General features: G+C 38.8%; 1 protein-coding gene across 1 annotated transcript in view; it reads right to left on the bottom strand.

Annotated features, from left to right (window-relative positions):
* Positions 1-237: 237 nt before the first annotated feature.
* Positions 238-26,518, bottom strand: part of GABRG3 (gamma-aminobutyric acid type A receptor subunit gamma3) — a 596,113-nt gene continuing 569,832 nt past the window's right edge. The window contains exons 7-10 of the mRNA XM_070620833.1: positions 25,081-25,233; positions 21,614-21,810; positions 21,252-21,311; positions 238-7,306 (exon numbers count right to left, since the gene is read on the bottom strand). Of these exons, the coding sequence (XP_070476934.1) occupies positions 7,025-7,306; positions 21,252-21,311; positions 21,614-21,810; positions 25,081-25,233 (692 nt within the window). The 3' untranslated portion in view covers positions 238-7,024. The remainder of the gene's footprint in view (positions 7,307-21,251; positions 21,312-21,613; positions 21,811-25,080; positions 25,234-26,518) is intronic.

Raw genomic sequence — 26,518 nt, 5'->3', positions numbered from 1 at the left:
CACATGTTACTGCATGTAAACACAAGATGGCCCCTTGCTCCTCACAAGACAATCCAGGCCCAATCCCTGAAAATTGTAACTCTCCTAGAATCTTCCATAGAAAATGCACTTGTGAGGAATGAACCTTTGCTCAGTCCAGGAGCTACTTGTAAAGAAAAATATATCACATAGTTGTACAAACGTATGCATGTAAACATTGTACACTAGCACAAAATTAGTCATTTTGAAGGTCCAGAATAATTTAAAGTGTCTTTTAAAGTGTTTTAATAGTTATTCTAAACATAGATAATACAATAGTAAAGACTATAAAGTTCATCAATATATTTTGCCTGTGTCTATTTCTATCCAAAAGTAAAAATCCCAAGATAAATTGGAGGAATCAAAGCCTAGACCCAAATTGTATAATAAGAAGCATATTGATTATCCTTTTGGGCTAACAAAATCTGCTATGTCCACGGATGCATCCATTGTATAGAAAAGAGAGAGTTCTTAGCCAATTCAAATGTTATCTTCATGACAAGGAATAAAAAAGCCACGTGAGGTAAAAACTAAACAAAACATAAGCAAGCAACAAACAAAAACTAGGTAGAGTGTTCTCCTAAGGAATAATTTCAAATTCTGATTGAGGCAGAGCAGACAGATAAGACTGCTGGGACAAAGAGCACTTCTGGAAAGGTTTTAAGCAAGCAAAATTTCGAACTATGATATGCGTATTTAATATTTAAACTAAAATGAACCTTTTCCATTTTCTCCTTAATTTAAGTTCTAATTTTGCTATAGTTTGGAAAAGACACTAAACGTTTGTGTTGAATCAATAGCTAAAGACTAGTATGGAATATGAAAAAGGATATAGATGATGATGGAAATGAGAGTGATGATGATGATGGTGAGGATGATGATGATGGTGATGATGATGATGGTGGTGATGATAGTGATGATGGTGTTGATGGTGACAATAGTAATAATGATGATGATGTGATGATGATGATGATTGTGGTGATGGTGATGAAGCATAGTTTATTTCTACTAAAATCCTATCATCATATCCAGCTTGCAATTTGAAAATTTTAGTCAGCAAGTGATGTGAATTTTCTATCATTACTTATCTTTTAATTACATTGAAAGTCACTTCAGAATGCAGGGTTTTTTCTTTTTTCTTTCTGTCCTTTTTTTTTTTAACCTCTCTATAGTTTCCAGGGCCACCCTGCACTAGCCAGTGCTGGACTCAATGAAAGGGGTAGGTTATCTGATTGGTAGATGGGTTGACTTGGACTGCCACTGCTAGCTAGAGGATGGGGTGGTCTGATCTCCCTATCAAAGTAACTGAAGTGCTGCTTTGTGCAGTGGGAGGTCTTCACTCATTGAAAAAACTGACCCAGAAAAATCCTTCCTGTTAGAAACATGAACAATATATGATCAAAGCCTGTTACAATAAATACCAACCAAATCAAAGCACATTTCTTCCTGAAAGTCAGAGTCTGACAGTGAGTTGACTTCTACTTTTTAACAGAAATGGGAACTTTAATACTTTTGTGAAAAAGTATTTAGTGGGACAAACAAAGAAGGAGCCCCAAAGAACTTGAAAAGAAGAAAATATAGCAGTTACCTTCTCAGTCTGGGGGATTTCATGACTGTCAATCAGTCTTCACTGTTCTTTCCAAACTGTTCCACTTAAACATTTCAGCAGATACAGAGGACACTCCTTCCCTGCAGGAGCCGTCATCACCTCCACACTGTGGAGCCCTCCCACTGGGCTTGGAAAACTTTGTGTTGTGTGTACAAACCAAAAAATGAAGTGGTGAAAGTAGTGATTATCTGAATAATTCAAGCAAGCAATTTACATTTCCCTCAATTACCTGAACGCTGCATTCAAATAGTATTTGCTCTGTGTGTGTGTGTGCATGTGAGTGTGTGTGTGTGCTTCTATGCATGCTCAAGTGTTATGTCTTCCTAACTATTTTCTAGCTATGCTCCTATGATACTATCTGAAAAACCCACTTGGTTAACTCAAAACATTGAAAACTTGTGACTGTTTAGTTTTTTAGCACTGATTTAAACTGGTCTAAAATTTTGTTTTTATGTGAGAAGAGTAATGAGATTTAAGGCATTTCACTGACAGCATTAAAAACCAAAGCATCATTTAACTGGAAGACGTTTTGAAAAAAAAGTAAGAAACGTTCTCTCTTTTGACCATAATAGAACTAGACTAGGCTCATATCCTGGAATTGCTAACTTGTAATCAGAAGAAATTTTAAAAGAAAGAATGGAAATGCCCTAGTCTCTAGTTGCAAAACCATCAGACATTAAAAAAAGAGTCAAATTTTTATTCTTCCAGAGATATGAATGGCTGAGTTGTTATCCAATTATCTCAACATATACATGTTTTCTCCCTATAACGATAGGAATCTATTTTTTTATAGTAAAAAGTAAGTCCACAAGGAATACAAGAAAAGTTCTGTCATTCAGCCTGAACTGTTATTTTTTGGTTCTTTGGATGTGATTGTACAATCTGGAAGTACTGCTAAACTTTGTGGACCCGAATGTTTACTACAGGAAAATTTGAGGAAAAAGCATGTACAGATTACACACTGCCTCAGTTTTGGGCAATTTGAATGAGCCCCAACAGGACTGTGAATTTCACATTTACAATGTATCCACAATCTGGTTCTTTCCCCCTTATTTTCAGACACCTTTCTGAATGTTTTAAAAATGATAGTGTTCTGAAGCCCAAGACTGATAGTAAACATTTCGATGTATATTTACATCCAATATATTTATCCCAAGTCATTCACTAACTTTTTTTTACAGAAATTGACGATGAAATTTCATATATGTATAGTTATAAACTCTCAGAAAAAGCACTCAGCTGCAAGATAGTGGAGAGAATTCAAAGTGCTTTGTGTCTTGAGAGCACTAATCTGATATATAAGTATATATAAGTAAAACGGTTGGAGATCAGCTATAGTTCTCCAAATCGGCAAAGGAAATCACGGAAAGTTTTCAGTTACTGGCAGCCAAGATAAAAATGACCAAGGAAGGGGCCAGCCGGTGGTTCAGCGGTTAAGTTTGCACGTTCCGCTTCGGCAGCCTAGGGTTCGCGGGTTTGGATCCCGGGTGCGGACATGGCACTGCTTGGCGAGCCATGCTGTGGCAGGTGTACCACATATAAAGTAGAGGAAGATGGGCATGGATGTTAGCTCAGGGCCAGTCTTCCTCAGCAAAAAGAGGAGGATTGGCAGCAGGTGTTAGCTCAGGGCTAGTCTTCCTAAAAAAACAAATGATCAAGGAAGAAAACATTTGATTTGGCTTGTTTTCTAGCCCTTTGGGTAGAGTGCCCACTGCTTCCTAGCTGTGGCAAGCATTTGTCAGTGCAAAATGGGGTTATAGATTTGCGCCCTTTTGCTTTGAGAGTGTGATATTTTGCAGAGCAGCAAAACATATGCCTAAACATTTTTACAGCAACAAGCTAAGGCCAGGTAAAATTATGCGGTGTGAAGATTCTACGTGGACACTCCCATCCCATTACAAGCACTATGTCGGTGACTTTTACATTGGACCCAATTTCCCAAATGTAGCCTGAAAATGCTTTGCTATGTAGGACAAGCATTTCTTCAATTGAAGAACCCACAAAAACTTTGTTCTTAACTGATTTGTTATAAAATTAAGGATAAGACAGTTTGGCGTGTAAAGAAATGAAGTCTTGTCTCCATCAGTTCATAAAAGATAAATAAAACCTAGCATGAAATATAGCTGATCACAGGAAATGAAAAATATACAAGATGTGTATTATTTGAGCTTTATGTGTTATTTTAAGGCATATATTGGGTAAATTTGGGGCAGTATTGGCTGGGTCCAGAGAAAATTATAGCAACATCGTCCTTCTCTGTTCAGTATCTGAGTCTCTGTTCTGGTCAGTGACAGTGAGACTTTGCAGAAACAGAAACTTTCTAGGCTCTGAAGACACTTTTCCCTCTAATTCCATTAAAGTGAAATGCCTTTTCTTCTCTCTCCCTTTCTGTCTGGATGCAGCTTAAAAGAGAGACAGTCACAGCTGTAAGTATGATCAATAATGGTCAGAAATTTGGAATCCTTGCCAAAATGTGGAACGTCATCTCCTCAATTTAGAGTTATTTCTGAAAATGAGGAACACAGTAGCACCTTTGGCATGCAGATCACTCAGGCAACTTCCCTGCAGTTGCCACACAATCACCAAAAATATTTCCTAATTCTACATGCAAAGCAAGCTGGGCAGAGCTGTAATGGTGCAGGGTCTGTGTGGAACAGCCTCACACCCGTGTACCCCACACATATGCCTACTAACCAAGCATACTGGTGAAAGACAGTCTTTCGATTAAAGAGTGATGCGTTTCCCTCACCCTGTCTCTGTGCTCCTCCCCTTCCTTCTTCCAAAAAGTAACCTCAAACATACTTCACAAGCCCCTGAGCTCTACACCCGTATGAGGTGCACATGACTCTTCTTTACTGTGGACTGAAAAAGCTCATCTCAGGAGCTGAGGCTGATGAGAACATGAATAGGCAAGCCTGCAGAGAAACAGGCATTGGCATGCTTTTGGGGATGCTTTAGTTCTGTTTAGTCAGGCCCAATGGTGGGGAGATTGTTCTATGTGCAAGAATCTATTTTATGCTCTAGGAATGAACATCTGTTAGACTTTGTTGAGTGAAGGTTCTCCTTCATGAAAAGGGAGCCATGAACTAGCACGTATAGGTCAGCAGGACAACTGAGCTTGAAGAGAAGAGAATGGTTGGATGCAGAAAACAGAGGTTATAGCTATATACATCCTATACATATAATTTCATGAGAGTTGCTAATGATGCCCAAATATTTCGTGGCTTTGAAACAAGAGGCATCAGTAAAAAAATTTTAAGGTAAAATTGGACCAAATCTATATCATAAAAATACTTTTAGGTTATTTTCCTCCCAAGAAGAATTTCATTGAAAATTTAGCTCCATCCAGAACTTCTTTTAAGACATATTGAAATTCTTCATATTGTTAGAGATTATAAATTCATGAAGCTGGAAATTGTGTTTGAAGAAGACCAACCTTGGGCCACCTTCCCTGGGTGCTCAGTGCTCTGGTGTGACATGGTGGGATTCTCTTGGTCAGGGTGCCTTCAGACTGCCTCTCCCAAGCGTGGGAGGGCAGTTTACGCATAAGAGACAAAACGAGGCTGCAAGAAGGTGAAATTCTCCAATACAGCAGAAATTTCATTTAAGCCAATAGGTTCAAACTGTTTTGCCACAAATATTTATCATTATTTTATTTTTAAAATTGAATTTGCTAAACAGAAGCCAATTGGCTTGTGGCCTATCTAACAACTGTCAAACCAAAGGCAGGGAGCTGACAGCAAAAAGAGCAATGGGCTTAAATATCTCACACTATATAGACTCAATCCTTGAAAATTGGGTCACAGCATACACTTGATATGTAATGATGTTCATAAAAATAAACAGACTCATCTGATTTCAACTTTTTTGGCCTCTTGCAATCCCATCCCCTTCTGTGTCTGGTCTGCGTGCAGTAAATTGTGTGAAATTAGCACTTGTATATACTTTCTCTGCATAATGTTTTATCTTTTTTCTGAGTGATAATACGTAGAATAGATAATTAAAATAAAATTTTATGGTTTCCAGTAAAATTAATTCAAGTTTTTGAGTCAGACAGGTGAGAAGCACAGAGATTCTGGTACCAAAATTTTACTACAAAATTTCTAATAATGCCAAAGCATTATTAACCAACTAGTAGGACATTATTTTCCTATCGATGGCAGGAAGCTTCTGAAAAGTCTTGTGAAGTACATACTGGCATCCAGTTATAACAAATAACTAACATCAAGAAGCAAGTTGGTTTTGTGTTATAAAAATATCAAAAGAGTAATAACTTCAGGGATTTTTTTTCTTTGGGGTTTTCTATGTATTCCTATTTCAAAGTATAAAATAATTTCTGTTCATCAAAATATATCATGATATGATAGCCATTACCTTTTTTTTAATCTAAAGTTGATTTGACTTGAAAGCTAATATTCATTAAGAAATTTTAAAACTCTATCTACATTTCTTTCACACTCTGGAAAACATTTTCAAGACAAAGACTTGTGAATGCTCTATACCTTTCTTTGCAAGATGAAGATAATAATTGAACCCATAATACCATAATATACTCTGGGGTTGCACCTTGGTTGAATAAAACACAACTCTGAAGGTAAAGTGTTGAACTCAAGCTGAACTAGTCCAAGAACCTAAAGTTCAAATGCTGATTTTCAGTAGTTTGGAATAAAGTAATAACCATCTGATGTTCAGAGATAGTCAACATAGTTGACTTCAACAACACAAGAATTTTGAAATCACAGGTTTTCCTCAATCAGAAACTTGTGGATGATGCATGCACACCCTCCTGAGCCAAGGGTCAGGTTATCAGATAAAGTAATGCTAGCTAACGACAGTGGTGCCAGAGCAAAAGAGGCCACAGCAAGAGGAAACTGGATCTAAACTCACTGAAGTTCACACTTGAACTCAGGCTGCTAAGTACCACAGGGCTGAAGTCAGTATGAGAGTCTTGGACATTGCACACATGGACAATGACTCTGCACACATGGGCACTGGTGCTGCTGAGGGCTGCAAAGGAAAGATACAGAAGAGGTCTGGGCCCAAGAGAGCTTCTCAGATATTTGCTTGCATGTTTTGTAGATTTCTTTGCAAGCATAATGGGCAGGTGCTTCCAATATCCAAAAACCATTCATAAATATCACCAAGCTATAGATTCAGTAAGGGATTAACAAGAATATCACTTTAAAACTCAATTAACTTGTGTGTTTGCATGTGCACGCGTGTGTGTGAGTGTGAAATACATGATAGAAATATTTGCCAAATACTCCTGCGCTGCTCAAAGATAATGTATAAACTTCAGATAAACTGAGCAGTGTCCTCCACTTGGTCACTACTGGTCTGGGGAGAGTGGAAGGTAAAGAGGAGAATTTTTAGCTTTTCACTCATCAGGAACAACATTTAGAGATACAGGTATCCAACCCAATAGACCAAGTTGAAGAGCAGGAATGATGTAGGGAAAAAGACCCGGGAATATGAGTCCAGCTCCAAGATGTCTATGTGAATACGCCCTTTTCTCCATGATCCTGATTTGCATTCTTCATAGCAGCAGAAGAAGCTTTGACAGTCTTTGCCGTCCAGACACTCATAGACACAGGTATCCTCAAAATCTTGCCAGTACACGGAATTGTTTAAAGTGATCATCGCAGGTGGTGGTGGCCTCATGTCGAGGAGAGAATAGTTCTGCAGGCAACAAAAACAATACAACAATCATCTTGAAATGCAGTAAGAACAGGCCGAGGTGCATAAAGTAATAGGCACAGCCTAAGTCTGTCCACGAGATAAAGAGGACAATGCCGTGCCCTTCCTCTGTACCTCCCTACACTGGAGTATCCACTGGGTCCATTTTTGCAAATACAATGCAAGAAACAGTACAGTGCAGTTTTCAAAACTTGCATCTCTCAGATTATTGGTCAGGGAGACTGAAGCACATTTTCAAATGTGTATTAACCATTTCAAGTCCCTGTTCTGCCCACTTTTCTGTTGATTTGGAGTAAGTATGTACATATTAAATATTATCCCTTAAATGTTAAACAGTACATATATTGATGTGTGGAGAGATAAGTTTCATATTTTTTCCAGTTGGAAAATAGTAAAAAAATAGAAATGATGAGAGAATCTTCTTGTTCCATGTCATTCAATGAAAAAATAAGCTTTTAATGTGTGGCAGCCGGATGAAGCTTGTTATCTCAAGAGGCATAACCAACCACGTGTACGATTGGAATGTTTTATTTTCTATTTCCCAAGTTCTCCTTTTGATGTGGAAAAGTCAATGTGAGGTAAACAAAGGAGAGAGGACAACTCATGTTCACTCATGTGAGGGGAATCATTCTCAACCCTGAGAAGTGGCCTCAAGTAGACTTGTCAATTCTTCAGGTAGCAGTGCTTGGAGAGAGGCCTTCCATAATTCATTAGAAAGCATCATGAGTACCCTTTACATATTTACCAAAAACTATTCTTACAAGGAAACATGGCACTCCTTTTCCTTCTACTTTTGGATGTTAGTTTGAGTAATTTAATATGTTCAGAGCTATGTTAAAAAGGGGACAAGAGACCCCAAATGGAGTCACCTGTGCCAAACCCCACATTAGCAAACCAAGACTTTGACGAATAAAATTGGCAAGCAATAGGATATATTGGAGTATATGAGGAAACCATTTGGTATAAACCTAATTTGAGCTGACTTTGTTTTTTCCAAAAGGGCCTGACCATGGCCATTGAGTGCGCATTGCATATCTGCTTTAAAACATTTCCTATGGCAAGAACAAAGGCCCTTGAGACAAAGCTGCAACTTCCCCCCCACATTGGCATTTCCTTAAGGATAAGAATCTTTCCTTAGGCTAGGAACTGATTGCTGTGCTCACCTGTGACCACCCAGCTCGAGACAACAGACCTGCCACCCTACCGTGTTCATCGAGACAGCAGACCTACCTGCTATGTCCATCAATCGCTGTACCGACAGAGCAGTCTCATGACTATTGTAAAAGGGACATTTCAATCATATGTGAAACATCCTGTTTGGGGGTATATAACCACTCTGTGCACCCCACTTCTTCGGTGCCCTTTCTTCCTTCGGGAAGAAAGGCCCCGGGCCATGGTCCTCAGATTTTAGCTCAGAATAAACTCTCCCAAATTTTCATTTATAGATTGGTTATGGATTATTTTCGTCGACAACTTAATACCTAACCCAGCTGCAGTTTCAGCTTCCCAGGAATGTGACTTTTAACCAGTCAACATGGAATTACCGAGTCAGCACTAGTGAGACAATCCACACAATAGGCACTTCCATTCCCCTTAGGTGGGCAACCTTGCCTGAAACAACAGCATTATTTGCTAATAATTTCCTTTTTTTCCACCCCTCTCTGACTTTAAAAACTTTCCCTTTTCTGTAGCTCTTTGGAACTCCTTTCTATTTGCTAGATGGCATGCTGCCTGATTTGTGAATCATCGAATAAAGCCAATTTGATCTTTAAATTTATTCAGTTGAATTTTGTTTTTTAACAGATTTGGTGGCAGCAGCAGGACTGAAAGAGATGTCCAACAGCTTTAGGCACAATGAGCAACACAGGTGTGGTACCCGCAAATCCTTTTTTGGAGTTCATTGTCTTTCTCACTGTTTCTGAGGGCTGTGGGTAAGTTTCCTTGGTTCAGAGCTCCACTCTCTTTGTGTTGCACTCCTGATCTAATTGGCCTTCCAGTCCAGGGCTTAGCGTTGTGGCTCAGCTTGAGCTGACAGATGGTCCCATCTGGAATGTGAGTCCCTAAGCCTTGCTTCAGTCCACAATTCCCCAGGTTTTTGGAATCCCTTTCCCCAGTTCCAGTCCACAGTCCCCATTTACTGGGGTTTGCTGGTTTAATCCTTTCCCCAGTCCCAGTCCACTGTCCCCAATCACTGGGGTTTGCTAGTTTAGTCCATACTGGGAATTGCTTGTGGTGCACATGACCTTCTCTTGGCTAGTCCACAGTAACATCTCTTGGTTACTGCTGGAGTGATAAGGTGCACGTGTTTGTCTGTCCTGTTTTGTGTAGATAAAGGCTATCGCTGATGAGGATCTCAGCTGTCAAAAAAGAAAAAAAAAGCCACACAAAAAAATTGGTGGGCACAGGTCACACATTTAAAGGCTGTTAGAGCACTCACCACCTAACTCAAAGACTCTCATGTTAGGATAAGTTGGTCATGGAATGGATTAGATTGACTCTAGGTCACCTGTCAACCTCAAGAAAATTTCTGTGCAATGAAGTACACTGTAAAACACCACACAACTCCCAACTGAGTGATGCATCCCTTTCAGGTATTAGTTCAGCTCCAAGAGACCTAATGTCTTGGCTAATGGGATCCTTAAACTCTAAAGAGTCAAGTGCACCACCTTCCAGCACACCTGCTTATTTTATGTTTAAAAACTACAGTCCCAGAAGCTATAAACATTTACAAAAATGGCAAAATTTTACTAAAAACAGTATAGAACTGCAACAGTCATTAATGGGAACATTCTAATTAGACAAGGATCACCCATTTAAGAAATGCACTTGAAAGCAAGAGTTCCTGAATTAAACGAACAGAATGGGATACCTATTTTAATGGGTATGCATGAGCTTTCAAAAGGCTTCAAGATTCCAAAATAGTTTCAATGAAAGACTTGTTACAGAAGGCTAATGAAAAATTAAAGACATAAGAGATACCTAAAACAGAAGACAGTAGGACTGACATAACTCCTATTCCTCCCCTCTATCCTTCTTTAGTAGAGTAGAGTATTCACACTCTACTCATTTTCTGTCTGAACTGCCTTTCCACTCTGAAGAGACTATTAAATAGTTACCTTTTAAAACAAAACCACTGAAGTTTGCAAGTGATGCTCCTCAGATATTTTTACTCCTTGGTCAAAGACTGAACGAAGGGCCATAGTTAAGGAATTTCCTAAACCCAGGGAAGATCCCCAAAAGTTTTTAAAAAAATTTAGAATCCTTATCAGGACCTGTGACCCTGGGCTGTCAGATCTTCATCAGCTTGTGCATGTGTTGGCAGGACCTGGGGAAGACCATAGATGAATCTGGATGCAGAATGGTATAATCTTGAAGATGATATTTGAGTTCCTGAATCTCCAACATGGTCTTCTTATGGACCAGAAAACTTGTAAAATAGCAGTTGACCTTAAAAGCCATTCCTAGAGTCTTCCCTGCCTACACGGATAGGTCTGTTATTCAAACATGCAAACAAAATAAAGATGAATCCATGGCCGACTTTAAAGCTCATTTGGAAGCACTCTTCTTATGGCATTCTGGATTCCATAAAGTAAATGAGGTCACCTAACCTGCTCTAGCTGCCCTATTTGTAAATAAATTATCCCCTGAGATAGCCAGTTGATAAAAAGGCATAAAATAGGATGAGAGGCACTGGCCTCACTGAACTCATGACCATAGCTTAACACTTTTAAAGACTTTAGACCAAGATCATAAACAAAGGTCTGCCAAACTAATGACCTTACAGCTTCAAGGCGAGAGACCTAAAATAGCACCTGGGCCTCCCACATGACACTCCTGCTAGGGGTCCATCATCAAAGGCTGGCCCAGGGGTCGATGTCTCATTTGTAATCAGTTGGGAACACAAAAATATTGTCTTCAAAATTCCTCAACCTTCCGTGGAATGCCCTCAAGGGAGGGTCCCCAAATGGGCCCCTCCCCAAACTGACAGGGCTCCAAGGGACCCTTGGATAAACTGCTACCAGTAACCCCCTTAAACAGCCAAGGGGAAACTAAACTTAGAACTAATGGGAAATCTTGCCAAATTCTGGTAGATAACAGGCTATGATTTCTACACTACACCCCACTCTCATAGGACAACAAATCTATCATAGTGAAAAAAGTTTCCATTGTGGGGATATCTAATAACTTTCAGGTAAAATTTCTTTCTCAATCAGTACAAATGAATTTGGGACCTTTTAATGAAAAATGTCCTTTTTTGCCACGTGAGACAACCCCAGTCAATCTATTAGGTAGAGATCTCCTTTCTAAATTAAAAGGGCTAATACATTTTGCCTCCAACAGAGATCTCACCTTAGAATTCCTGACCAAACTTGACCTGATCTTTCTTTTTGGTGAGGAAGATTGGCCCTGAGCTAACATCTGTTGCAGTCTTCCTCTATTTTGTATGTGGGACGACATCACAGCATGGCTTGATGAGGAGTGCATAGGTCTGCACCACAGATCTGCGAACCCCAGGCTGCCTACACAGAGTGCACGAACTTAACTACTACACCACCAGGCCAGCCCCTCAACCTGATCTTTTATGTTCCCTACAATCTGTCCCTGACATGGAAGAGAAGGGATTCTAACCAAGTTCCCCTAATTCAACCAACATGCCCCCAAATCTGTGGGCTACTTCTAATACTGACATTGGGAGAATACAAAGCGCAGAGCCTATAAAAATTCTAAAACTATCTCCTTCTCAAACTGACTCAGTATCCATTCAACCTAAGGTCATACAAGGCCTCACACCCATAGTAGAAGACTCAATTGCCTAGGGGCTGATCTTTCCCCGTACCATCCCCAGTAACACGCTGATCTTGCCAGTCTGGAAACCTAACCGGAGGGGATGGCGATTTGTCCAGGACTGGAGGGCTATTAACAAAATAGTTATTTCTTATTCCCCAGTTTTTCAGAACCAAATTACCTTTTTACCACTAGTCCCACCTGACTTCAAACAGTTCCCTGTTGTAAACTGTTTTTCAACCTTTATCGCTCCCTATAGACCCCAACAGCCAAAGCTACTTGCCTTTACTTAGACCAATCAACCACACACCTGGACAGTAAAGAGTTCACTGAGGCCTCTTCTTATTTCTCCCAAGCACCCCACCAAGATTTAAGCACCCTCCAGTCCCCTGGGAAGTTGATTCTTTTACAATAAGGAGATGACTTCTTGCTATACTCAGTTACCAAAGAGGTGTCAATAAAACATTTTATTTATTTGCCACAACAATTCGCTGAAAAAGAACATAAAGTCTCTAAGGAGAAATTACAATTATCTCTGGACACTGTTTATTACCTAGGTTATAATCTAAGTGCTGAAGGAATCCAGTTATCTCTGAAAAGAATTAAGATAATCCAAGAATTTCCTAGCCCACAACTAAGAGACAGCTTGGGGATGCCTAGGCCTGGCTGGCTATTGCAGACAATGGGTCCCTAATTTTTCTCTATTGTATTCCTAACTCTGTGAACTTACTAAAATTTCAGTCCCTGAGCCCTTTCCTTGGGAAGATAAACATGAGCACTCCTGTATAAGACGAAACAAGCACTGCAGGAACTGCCTGCCTCAGAGCTACCTAACTGTTGAAAATCTTTTACTTTATTTGTGCATGGAAGAAATAACCAAGCCCTGGGAACACTCATGAAACAATGTGGTAATACACACAGATCTTTTGCCTATTATAGCATACCACTTGATTCAGTTGCTTGTGCCTATGCCTGCTGTCTTAAGGCTATAGCCACAGCTGCAAAGTCAGTAGAAGCCTCAGTGGATTGAACCCTAGGAAATGACATTTATTTACAAACTCCAAATGCTGTCCAAAGTTTTCTTAATTCTGAATTGACTCAGCATTTCTCCTGTCAGATCCTTGTGCTCTCACCACCTAACCTGCACCTTAAAGGGTTGTAACATTTTTAATCCCATTACATTTCTACTTCTGCCTGATGAAAGCGAGCCTCATGATGGTGAGGTAATAACATCCCATTTCATGACACCACTCCCTGATTTACAAGTCATTCTTCTGACTAATCCTGATCTAATTTGTTTTATTGATGGGTCAAAAATGAAAAAGAGAATTTCCAAACTGATTACGCTGTTACTACCCAATGTGAAGTACTTGAGAAGGGAAACCTCCCACAAGCAAAATCAACCCAAGAAGTAGAGCTCCACTCCCTTACCTGAGCATGCTAGATATTAAAGAGTAAATTGTTAATATTCATACTAATCACCAATATGCCTTTGGAGTCATCCGTGATTTGGGGACTCTGTGGAAACAAAGGGGTTTTCTTAAGTCCACTGGGAACCCAATCAAAAATGGACAACAAATAAACAATATTTTTGCTGCTATTCTCTTACTTTCCAAAATTTCTGTCATCAAAATTGAGGCTCATACTTAAAGGCCTGAACCTGAGTATCAGGAAAATGCCCTCACTGACTTTCATGCAAAAGCAGCAGCAACAGCATCAGTAAAGTGTGTAGCACATGTGGATGAAGTCCATTCTGCTTCTGCAAAAATTGACCCCTTGTTGCCGGAGTTTTGTCATCCTGATGTTCTTGTGACATGGTAACAGCCTGCTCCCAAATCAGAGAATTGAAGATGGGCAAACGATGGTTGTAAATTCATTAAAGAGTCAGGGCTATAGGAAACCTAAGAAGGCCACTTGGTTCTTCCCAGCTCCCTGGCAAACTCCATTTTTTGATTTTTACATTCCTTCACCCACTACGGTACATTTAAGATGACTCAAATTATAAATAAACATTGGTGAGCAGACTTTCATAAAATTGCAAAACTAGTTTACCATCAATGTCTGATCTGCCAGGTCCATAATCCTGGAAAAACGATTTTTGTCCGCAGAGGCCTCAAACCTCCTGCCTCTGTACCCTTTGAACTCCTGCAACTGGACTTCATTCAATTGCCACTTGGTATGGGTTATCAATATGTTCTTGTTATTGTATGTATGTTTTCTGGATGAGTTGAAGCCTTCCCCTGCCACAAGGCTGATGCTCTCATACTGACAAATAAACTGTTACAAAATGTGTTTCCCACTCGGGGTATAGCTTTCATAATTTCCAGTGATTGAGGCAACCACTTCACTGGGAAATCACACAAGCCTTAATAAAAGCCTTGCAAACCTCTTGAAATTATCACTGTCTCTATCACCCTCAATCATTAGGCAAGGTCCAGAGAACTAATGAGATCCTCAAACTTAAAATCTCTATATTTGCTGAAACTACTGGACTCCCTTGGCCTAAGGTGTTGCCTCTGGCCTTACTGACTATTTACAGAACCAGCTTTGGGAAACATAAACTAACTCCACATGAGATAGTCACCAGTAGATGAATGTCCATCAGAATACAACTTTCTGCAGATTCCTTGTTATCCCATGTTAGTATGACCAGTTACTGTAAATCTTTAATGTCTTATGCTAAAGTCTATCATAAATAGGTTAAAGAAGCTCCCCAGATTTCCAATCCAAAGGATCCTGTTGGTCATAGTCTGGAGACTGGTGATTGGGTATTCTGGAAGTGTCATCAGAGAAAAACAGCCTTCAAGCCCCATGGGAAAGAAACTTATCAAGTGCTCCTGACCACTGACACTGCTGCAAAACTAGAAGGCATTGAGTCTTGGGAACACATCTTACAGCTGAAGAAGCCTCTACCTGACATCTGATCCTATGCACATGCTAGAGACCACCAAATCAAACTGATGAGGAAGAGAAATAGCTGACCTTAGGGTAGCATGCTTCCATCCAAAACTCTGGATCAAGACTTCATACTTTAACTAAAATGAAACTCTTTCTTCTTTTCTTTCTTTCCTTTACTTTGGCATTGGCCTGGAAAGATAACGCCATCATCTGTGTCTCCCAGGCCATTGCTAAGGGGGTAACCTTTCTGACTGCCGGATTTGTCATCAAAGAGTCCAATCTATCCTTGATGCTAGAGACCTCCTGGTGCTCCTTATGACCAATTTCTCTTCTATTCCCAATGCCACTGCAAACTACAACCAACTCCCCCTTAAAAGTCTCTGACCAAGTTCAACTTTTACAGCCAGAACAACCTGAGCCTTGTTTCTACCTTTCTCTGTTTATAATTGTACATGCCTAATTAAACACAAATACCTAGGCAAATCTTAGTACACTTGCACCCCCACATTCCCATGATTATCTAGATCAGATCCGCCCCCAACTCAATAAGAGATCTCTTTATTTCATGTTAGGAGATTTACTTTCTGAATGCACCAAAAATATAACTGACCCCTGGCTTGAATGGGTAAACTCAGCAATCCCAACAAATGAATCTATTATCTGTACCATCTTAGTGGAAATAGTTTTTGCCTGGCAGGGCTTGTCATTTTCTGTGGTGGTTATCACTCTCCTTGGGCCTGGATAGCTGGTGCATAGCTGGGCAATCCCTCTTAGGTTATCTAACTGTGCCCCTAACTTTCCACAAATGATGTAAGATACCTCATTTGTTGACTCCTCTGGATTTACAACATTGAGTTAGAAAGGGATTACTAGCAGGCATTCATGACTCAGGATTAACTTCTTTTGGGCAGGGCCATACTTCCCTGGTTAGAGTAATCGTAAATGAGAATATGGTCAGGAACCTCTCCTTAAACTCTTCAAAGTATTTCAGAATCTGGTGCTAAAGCAGTAGTTACCTAACAAAGCTCCTTAGACTCTCTGGCCAAAGTTGTTCTTGGTAATAGGATAGCCTTTGATTATCCTTTACCTGAATAAGGAGGCTTATGTGCTGTGATTGACATCATCTGCTGCACCTGGATAAACACTTCTTGGGAGATTAAAACTCAGTTACACAGGATCCCTTAGCAAGCCACTTGGCTTAGAAAGGTAACTCTTTCAACCAGGTCTTTATTTGGTGTAATGATTTTGATTGGTTTGGGTCTTGGAGACCTTGGCTCTGAGGGGCAGTCTAAACATTGGAAATTACCCTGCTTATTATAATCATAATAATCCCCCTGGTGGATTGTATCCTCCCAAAAGTTTTAAATGCATGTTGATAGCTGCTAACCCCTAAGCAAATGAGCTCCCTAAGACTGGAACATCAGAAAAGGAACAAAGAGAATGACTAACTTCAAAATTATGAACCTGAAGTCATGGCCTGTGAATATCACACAGATTAAGCAAAAAACATTATGCCCTGTGAACACCATACAATCGGTCAACAAAAGCTGTGGCACCTTCAGAGCAGTAGCTGGGAGTGGCACTAATACCTTCAATCTGATCACATCTCTCAATTAGGCTGAAAGTCTGATCAAAAGGAGAAGTTGTGAAAAAGGAGACAGCAGGCCCAAAATGGAGTCACCTGTGCCAAGCCAACATCTAGCAGACCAAGACTTAATACCTACTCTACTTACAGTTTCAGCTTCCCAGGGATGTGACCTTTAACCAGTCAACACAGAATTACCAGGTCAGCCCTAGTGAGAAAATCCACCTAATAGGCCCTTCCGTTCCCCTTAGGTGGGCAACCTTGCCTGAAACAATGCATTCTGTGCTAATAATTTCCTTTCTTCTGCTCCCTACCTGCCTTTGAAAGCTTTTCATTTTCTGTAGATCTTTGAAGCTCCTTTCTATTTACTAGATGGTATGCTGCCTGCTTCATGAATCACTGAAGAAAGCCAATTTGACTTGTATTTACCCAGTTGAATTTTCTTTTTTAACAGCTTTGTGGAGTCATAAACCAGAAAGAAGCAGGTAGAAGTGCTCACTCCAAGTCACTACTGGTAATCTTTTGGGGCATTCTTTTAAATGGGAAGCATCTGTGTGTGAGGACCCACCTAAAGCGAGATGTCCTGGACCATGTGTTCACTAACCATTTCCTCCTCTGCACATGCCAATGGCCAGTCAGGGGCATCATGGTAGAGCCATCTACCTTCCTCCACAGTTCTGGACAATGGCAAAAATGAAAGTCTTGATGTCCTTGTGGCTTTAATGTGGACACATCTCTTGGGTTAATGGTTCTTAGACCTGAGTAGATATAAAAATCACCAGTGGGGTTTGATAAAAAAAAGTAGATTCCTGCCTCTACTCCAGTGCACTTGAGGAATCTGCATCTTTTTGACAAGCTCTAACTGGAAAAATCTACCTTTATTAACTAATAATTGCATGTGTATTTTAACAATGTTCAACCTGATATTCATCTGTTCATTTCTTCAATCCTGTGTACCTGTGTAGTGCCACACAGAACAGCAGACTGGCCATTACAGGCATGGCAGACCCAAAGGCAGCTGCACACTCAGGATGGGCATCAGAAGGCTCTGCAGGGATGAGGACAGTTCACTAGCCATCTAAAGGGTGAGTTGAGGAGCCCACAGGCAAAGACGCAGTAAAATTTCTGGGGGCAAGACAAATCTCCATTTCACTTCTTCATTTAGAGAAATAAAAACTCATAATGATTGAAACACATATAAACCTGATACAACAATTGAGAGCTCTACTTACGTCTCTATAGCTCACTGTTTTGAAATGAAACTAATTCTATTTTACAATATTGAAATAAAACTTAGGATGTTAAAAGCCCTAAACAGCCATACACTGTATTGCTTTTAAACAATATTTCTTTAAATATTTAAGGAATATTTAAATATTAAATATTTCAATATTTAAATACTTCTTTAAATGCATCCCTCTCATTTTCATGCAAATTTCAAACTGTGCCTGCAATGGAGATTTTAATTAATGAATCTCCAAGGCTATCTTCAGCCAAGCTGACTCACTCCTGCTTTGCCTGTGTGTATAACGCAGCCCCAGGACATCCCTGAAACCGCTGTGCTTCCCGGGTGGTAGGCATTACTTAACATGTGAGGTGGATTAGCCTCACTTTGTTTGGGTTAGGAAACTGAGGCACAGCCCAAAGCCTACATATGCGATCGTTAGCGGGGCCTGGCTCCTGCCCTCCTTGCTCTGAGGCTGCTCATTTTTGTTTCTTCTTGGTAATAGTGGCCCCTTAACTAGCCCAACACTGTGGATCCTTCAGAATAGAGTTGAAGCTGTTGACAATTATCATCCAGGCTTTGAAACACTCTGCTTCTTTGTCTACCTTATGTACTCTTGTGGAATATCTCTGATTGTGTCTTTTCACTTGGCCTGGCACCCTTTCTGTCTGTGAATTATTTTTCTCCATACTTTTCCCAAGGTCATTACTTTAAAAAAAATTGGGGGGCCGGCCCTGTGGCCGAGTGTTTAAGTTTGCGTGCTCAGCTTCGGTGGCCCAGGGTTTCGCCGGTTCTGATCCTGGGCGCGGACATGGCACCGCTCATCAGGCCATGCTGAGGCAGCATCCCACATAGCACAACCAGAGGCACTCACAACTAGAATATACAACTATGTACTGGGGGCCTTTGGGGAGAAGAAGAAAAAAAAAGATTGGCAACAGATGTTAGTGCAGGTGCCAATCTTTAAAATAAACAAACAGGGGCCAGCTCCGTCGCCGAGCGGTTAAGTTCCTGTGCTCCACTGCAGAGGCCCAGGGTTCGGACCATGGGCGCGGACATGGCACCGCTCGTCAGGCCACATTGAGGCGGAGTCCCACATCCCACAATTAGAAGGACCTGCAACTAAGATATACAACTATGTACAGGGGAGTTCTGGGGAGATAAAGCAGAAAAAAGAAAAAAAAAAGATTGGCAACAGTTGTTAGCCCAGGTGCCAATCTTTAAAAAAAAAAAGGAAGATTGGCAACAGTTGTTAGCCCAAGTGCCAATCTTTAAGAAAAACAAACAAACAAACAAATTTCTTCTGGTTTTGTGGAAATTTCTTTTTTCTCTCTGTTGAAGGATTCTTTCTTTCTTTTGGCAGTTTCATTTCTATACCAAAAGTGTCAATATTTCTTCCTCGACTCCCAGCCCCCTGGCTGTGTGTGATAATGTGCTCTCTGGGTCTCAGGCTATCCATTCTGACTTGTCTCTGTTATTCAGCACCCTCACCCCTCACCCTTTCCCATTACTTTTCAGTCTGTTGCTATTTGGAAACATTTCCTGGCAAAATTTGTGTGTTCACTGTGGCTTCCCACAATTGTAAAAGTCGCTGCACCACTTGCCTTCTGTCAGAACTGCCATGATACACATTTGCAGAGTATACATAACCAAGCAGTCTCCTTATGAAAAAGGGCTGAAATGCACTAAACATAAAGTGCTGACTTGCAGTTAGAAAACCACCTATGGTGTAGGGGCAGGCATAAAACTCTGTGTAATTAGTGAATTGATATGTATAAAGGAATATAAGTAATGACTACATACCAAAATTGTTATATGATAAAAGAGGTAGTTCACATCAGTGATGTAAAGACATTTTTCAATTTTTCGGTAAAGTTAGATTCTAACCTCAAGCCATGTATGACAAATTCAGATGCATTAATAATTAAACGTAACAATTTTTTTTTAAAAAAATTGTCAAACCTTGGTCAATATCGTTAGGTCTTAATTTCTCCAGATTTCAGTTTCCTTATCTGTAGAATGGCTATTGTAAGGGATAAAATGATTTAATACACCAAAGTACTTAGAACATAGTGTCCAACAGAATAAGTGCTTAAAAGAAAGTGAAGGGGAGTTAGGTCATTCTGAGGGTGGAGAAGACTTTCCCAAGTGGAACATAGGAAGCAGAGACCACAAAAGGAAAGGCTGATAGGTTGGACAACAGGAGACTTGAAACAATGCATGTGGAAAAAGGCACAAGAAATGACAGTGACAATGTTGCCAATGAAAGCTGAAGTAAAAATTACATAACAAAAAATGGATTAATATGCCTAATATATTCTACATGGGACTATATAAATTTTGTGTTATATAACATGCAATATACATAACATATAACATAAAAAATTGTCAGATTGCTGGGGCCGGCCTGGTGGTGTGGTGGTTAAGTTCAAGCACGCCGCTTCGGTGGCCTGGGGTTCACAGGGTTGAATCTTGGACAGGGACATATGCATGGCTCATCAAGCCATGCTATCGCATCATCCCACATAGAAAATAGAGGAAGATTGGCACAGATGTTAGCTCAGCAACAATCTTCCTCAAGCAAAAAAGGGGAAGATTGGCAACAGATGTTAGCTCAGGGCCAATCAAAAAAAAAAAAACTGTCAGATTGCTACTTTAAAAAAGCTAAAACACATAAAAATGTTATAAAAGTTATGTATACATAAAACTTTTATAAAAGTTAGAAGACATAAAAAGTAATTCACAAAAACAGAAATGAAAATCAAAAGTAAACATGTGGAAAATATTAAGCTTTGTCAACAAAGAACTGCCAATGGGAACAGTTTGCAAGAGCCGTTTTTCTGTTTGGCTATCAAACTGAATGTAGGGAGAGTTCTGAGAGGGGAGTTCCCACACTGCTAACGGAGCTGGTGGAATATGATTTGACAAAGATCTTGCAACTCCTTTGACCCAGGCATTCTGCTTCTAGGAATTTATACTAAGTAGTCACAGGTGTATAGAAAACTGTAGTGATAAGAATATGTATAGAGGGGAAAATGTGTGGATTATCCCAGTGTCCAGACAAGATTGTCTGTGCATTGATCTTGAACATATGATGCAATCATTAAAATGATCCTACAAAATAATATTTATGATACAGAAACTTATTCATAGCATATTTTTGAGTTACAAAACTCATAACATATTTTTGAGCTACAAAACAGAAATATGTAACCTATACACTAATACCGGGGTAGAAAGATTATGACTATTTTTTTTCATTTATTTTCTAAATTTTCTAAGTTGAATATTAAAAAAATGTAAACACATTTTTGAAGGGAGTACATGCATTACTCATTGTTATTCAGTACATGCATAATAAACAATAACATATCTTTCAATCTTAGTTTAGTAAGAGTTCTCAGAAACATTTGCACCTGCAATGCTATACATACAGAGGGAGCTTGTAGGCTTATTCGCTCATGAATCCATCTTGAGGATTCTGGACGTAATAACTGCAAGAAAAGAAAAAAAACGAAAAAAATTAGAAAATAGCTACTAAAATCTTCATCACAATCCCTTAGTTAAGAAAAATCTTTAAGGTATGATTACATCAATCCACGTCACTGGTAGGTGAAGCTGAAGAGGTGCTTGGGGGTCACATTCATATGTTAAGAATACCTGTCTTGTCTTTTGAAAGTCATGATGAATTAGTTATTTATATCATGTTGTATAAAGTCCTTAGGACTAAGCATCATTTATTTCAAACTATCCTCCCACTAAACTTCCCCAGAAAATCTTTGCTACTGCAACTCACTGATGTTTTCTTCTTAGTGGTGGTTGGTTTTCTACAACTTGAATAATAGTTGAGGGTAGCATACTCCATGAGAGCAGCAAAGACAAATAAGAAGCACACAGTCACGAAGAGGTCCATGGCAGTCACATAGGACACACGGGGCAAGGACTTCCTGGCTATGGTGCTGAGCGTGGTCATGGTCAACACTGTGGTGATGCCTGCACAGGGAACAGGTATCAAGTTGTAAAAGGAGCCACAAAGAATCCCTCTACTCCAACACAAAATGTTTTACTTTTACATGAATCCTTCTTGACATTGCAGAAATGTAATAATACTTTTCATTTTAATGTCTATACAATTTTGTAAGCAATGTTTCCATAAAAGTTGTTATCAAAGTCTTCACAATAACCTTAAATTACCTGAATTAAGTTGACACCTTTCAGGTCATTCAGTAATTCTCTCGTTGTTTGAGATTTTGTCTTTTAAATATTCTTAATGAAGGTACAGTTTGCACTCCCCCTATACATTCTATGCTGTTCCACATCTCATACTTTTCTTCTTCACAGATAAACTCTTTTCCTTCTTACTTCTCCCTCCCTATGCAATTTGTAAACGCATACCTTTCTTCAGGATTCAGCTGAACCATCACTCTGTTTGAGGTGCCTTCACATATGGCACCCCAGGCAGAATTGATAACGTGCACATCTGCACTAGCCCTGTACCTTCTAGGCACCTTGTTTTTTCATTATCACTGTGAATTGCATATGTTTTGGCAGTCTTTGCATGCCTGTATCCTTGAATTAATTGTGTTATATTTAAGAGCAAAACTGTATCTTGCTCATCTGTGATAGCCTGTCAACATCTTGCCTAGCACATTTTAGGCATTTCAATGAATGTTTGCACTGAATGCATTAATTCACTTATTAACTATTTACTAATAATATTGAGTGTTGGTATGACTTTTACTAATTCATATACATGGGTTAATACTAAAGATTTAATCAAAGATTGTGGAAAATATTTAGAAAAGAGACCTATGTGAAGGATAGTTTAACAGGAAAATCAACTAAAAATAGGAATGGAATCTACTGAACATGAAGGGGAACAAAATGACTAGATGCTTATCATATGAAATGAGATAAGGCTGACCCTCCCCTGGATGAGCTCCTGGAGAATCAGAACCTATTAGAGTTGCTGGACAGGTAGGCTAATGCCACGAAATCTCAGAATCATAGGAATCTGGAATTTAATGACTCACTACCTCTGTGATTCAAAGGGAATAAAATAAGATATCTGCTTGGCAGTACTACTCAAGGATTAAGTGGACACTCCAGATGAATGCACATTAGTTCTCACCTTTGCTGGAGCATCACCATTCCTGTTTAGTTCCTCTCTGTAACTGCGCAGGGTGATCAGTCAGGGCCAGGTGTAAAGGATGTTGACCGGGAAGTCAAAACCCTCAGCCTTGCTCTGGGCCTTCTGAAGTATTTGGTCATGTGATGCCACTTACCTTCTTTGAATGGGTTTCTTTAACAATACAGTGAAACAAGAATACCAGACTCTCCTCACTGTAGGTAGGAGAGTGGTGAAACTTCATGTAAAAATGCTATGTAAATTGAGAACATCTACACTGATGTCAGGTGCATTTTCATGACAATAGATTTTGTAATGAATATCCAATTTAGCTTTTAAGAAACTGTGGTGACCATAGTGTCATGTCTACAGAATCTGTAGATAGGTATTTTTCACTAAATTTGGGGATTTTAACCTATTTCTTCACAAAACTTTTTTAATTCATTATGTTTTCTGTTTCATTCTGGAACCTCAGTTACAGTTATGTTATACCTCTTCATATTGTCACACAGATCATTGAGGCTCTGTTCATTCTTTTAAATCTTTTTATCCCTCTCTTCTTCAGATTAGATACATTTTACATGATGGTCTTCAATTATACATGACCTTTTTTTACTGCCATCTTCAATCTGCTCTTAAGCCCATTTAGTGACTATTTCAATTCAGCTCTTATGTATTTCATTCTAGAATTTCGCTTTTAATATACTCAATCTGCTGAGATTATCCATCTGTTCACTCATTCTCATCATATTTTCCTTTAAGTCCTTGGACATTATTATAATAGCTGCTTTAATGCACATGTCTGCTGATTTAACATCAGAGTTGTCTTTTTATATTGACTCTTTTTTTGCTTGATCATGGGTCACATTTTCCTGCTTCTTAGAATTTCTAGTAGTATTTTATTGTATACTCAGTCTTGTGGATGATAGACTGTAAAGAGTCTGGGCTATGGTATCTTTTTTAAAAGCATGTTGAATGTTTTCTTAGGACAGACAGTTAATTTGCTGGAGGTTCTAGATCTTGTCAAGGTTGGGTTTGAGCTTTATTTAGAGGAAGTCTAGAGTACCCCTTTTATTTCTGGGCATAGCCTATCTGGTGTCTCAACAAAATATCCTGGTGTTAATGACATTTCCCCACTCTTCTGTGCTGTAAATCTAACTGCCATCACTGTGTATATCTAGTATCATTGTCCTCTTAATCCCACAACAGCTACTCTTTGATAGGACTTTCATAGTCTCAAGTTGTGGAAACATAAGTACATATTATATTGTTTTGAAGCTGATCTTTAAAGTCAGGCTCACTATGATATCCAGAATTTGAATTGTGAGGTCATAACCCCAAGAATAGTTACTAAATTTGGGTTATATCTTTGCTTGCTGATTTACCAATTCCATCTTGTATTTAGAGAAAGCATGATGTAATATGAGAGGCTTTGCAGGGATTTTGAAATTGAGACAACTTCCTCTTTTCTGAAAGAAACTTTTGGGAAAAACAACCTCTATATTCAGTTGTATACATTACCTATCTTCACAAATCAAAACACTGAAAATTAGGCAAAATTCATATCTTAAAGAAAAACTGATATAAAACATGTTGCACAATTCTAAAACCACTGAATTTTAATGTTTTATTAAGAGGACTTTGGGCATCAGAGGAAAATTCATGAAAAGACTTTGAGCTTACTGAGTAGATCATTCTGAAGAGAATGATTATTTTCTTGTTTTCTGATAAAGTTGATATACACAAGCAGAACTTCTTTTATTGAGAGACTATTTTACCAATATTGTGTTTTCAGTTCTCAAAGTTGTGTGCTAAGTTCTGTTTCCTTCTACTGACATAATGAGATTTTGAGTATGGTAGGTTCTGGGACATGACTACATTTTTATGATCACATTATCCTTAGAGGATAGTATCAGATGACACATTTGATTCATCCTGGATACTTAATCCCATCTTAATTTAAGTGGTACATGAGATTCTATTGTCAGAAAGAACAATCTAACTTGGCTACTTAAGAATATCTAAGCATGGTTCAATTAGCCCTCAGATTAAATCAATTACAACATTTAACTCTCTTTCACTGAAGATATTTTTATGCATACTTGAAATAGTGGGAGAGTTACTTTGAAACTCACCTAATGCTGTTCTGGCCGGTGTAGCATCTTTTTTGATCCAAAAGGAGACCCAAGACAAAACCACAGTCAGAATACAGGGGATGTATGTTTGAATAGTGAAGTATCCCATTCTTCTACTCAATTCAAAATATATAGTCATGACAACATAATCTCCTGTAATAAAAGATTGTCAAAATTGAGACAACTTTCTTGGGTTAAAAAATAATTCAGGGAAATCATTTATAATTTGTTTTGTTAAATGGATGACTTGGAACAAAATGTACAACTATAACAATACCAAACTGGGGACAGGATCAAAATGTTGTTTTTCTTAAACTTAATTTTTATAGTATCCATGGCTGTGCAAGGCATTTTACTGTTCACAGTAAAGAACACATAAACATATTAATTTATAGAGGAGATAGACATGCACATCGATTCCATGACAGACCATTACTTAATGAGCTATTATTGCTTGAGTCTCTCTGTATGTTGCATGTTTAAAATCAAGGGTAAAAGGTAATAAACTCAATCCTCCAACAGATTCATAGTCATTTTATTTTTTCAATAATAATAGTTATACATAAGCTTTCATACATGCACTTGTGTAATTATTTTATATTTTTATTTTGTTATAGCATGAATTTTAGCTTATTAACCTTGTAGTTTGTTTTATTTAATATATATATTATTTGTCTTTGCCATCTGAAGTTTATTTTTAGTTTTCTAATTTTTATTTTTTTTAGTCTTTTTTTATTTCAGTAACATTTGATTATAACATTATATAGCTTTCAGATGTACGCCATAATATATTTTGAATTCTGTGTAGATTACATCATGTTCACCACCCGAAAACTAATTATAGTCCATCACCTCACGTGTGAACCTAATCACCCCTTTTTCCCACTCCCCTGTCCCCTTCCCCTGTGGTAACCACCAATCCAATTTCTGTCGCTAAAAGGAAACCATGAACAAAACAAAGACAACCTAACAATTGGGATAAGATATTTGCAAACCGTATATCAGATAAGGGGTTAATATCCAAAATACACAGAGAACTCATACATCTCAACAACAAAAAAACTAACAACCCAGTTAAAAAATGGGCAAAAGATCTGAACAGAGATTTCTCCAAAGAAGATATACGGATGGCCAACAGGCATATGAAAAGATGTTCAACAACATTAGTTATCAGGGAAATGGAAATCAAAACTACAAGAAGATATCACATCACTCCAGTCAGAATGGCTGTAATTAATGACAGGAAACAAGTGTTGGAGAGGATGTGGAGAGAAGGGAACCCTGGTACACTGCTGGTGGGAGTGCAAACTGGTGCAGCCACTATGAAAAGTAGGATGGAGTAGCCTCAGAAAATTAAGAATAGATCTATCATATGATCCAGCTATCCCACTGCTGGGTATTTATCCAAAGAACTTGAAAACACAAATGCATAAAGATA

The sequence above is a fragment of the Equus przewalskii genome, chromosome 1 (genome assembly GCF_037783145.1).
Source record: "Equus przewalskii isolate Varuska chromosome 1, EquPr2, whole genome shotgun sequence".
In the NCBI taxonomy this organism is placed as follows: Eukaryota; Metazoa; Chordata; class Mammalia; order Perissodactyla; family Equidae; genus Equus; species Equus przewalskii.
This window is presented reverse-complemented; position numbering and strand designations above follow the sequence as displayed.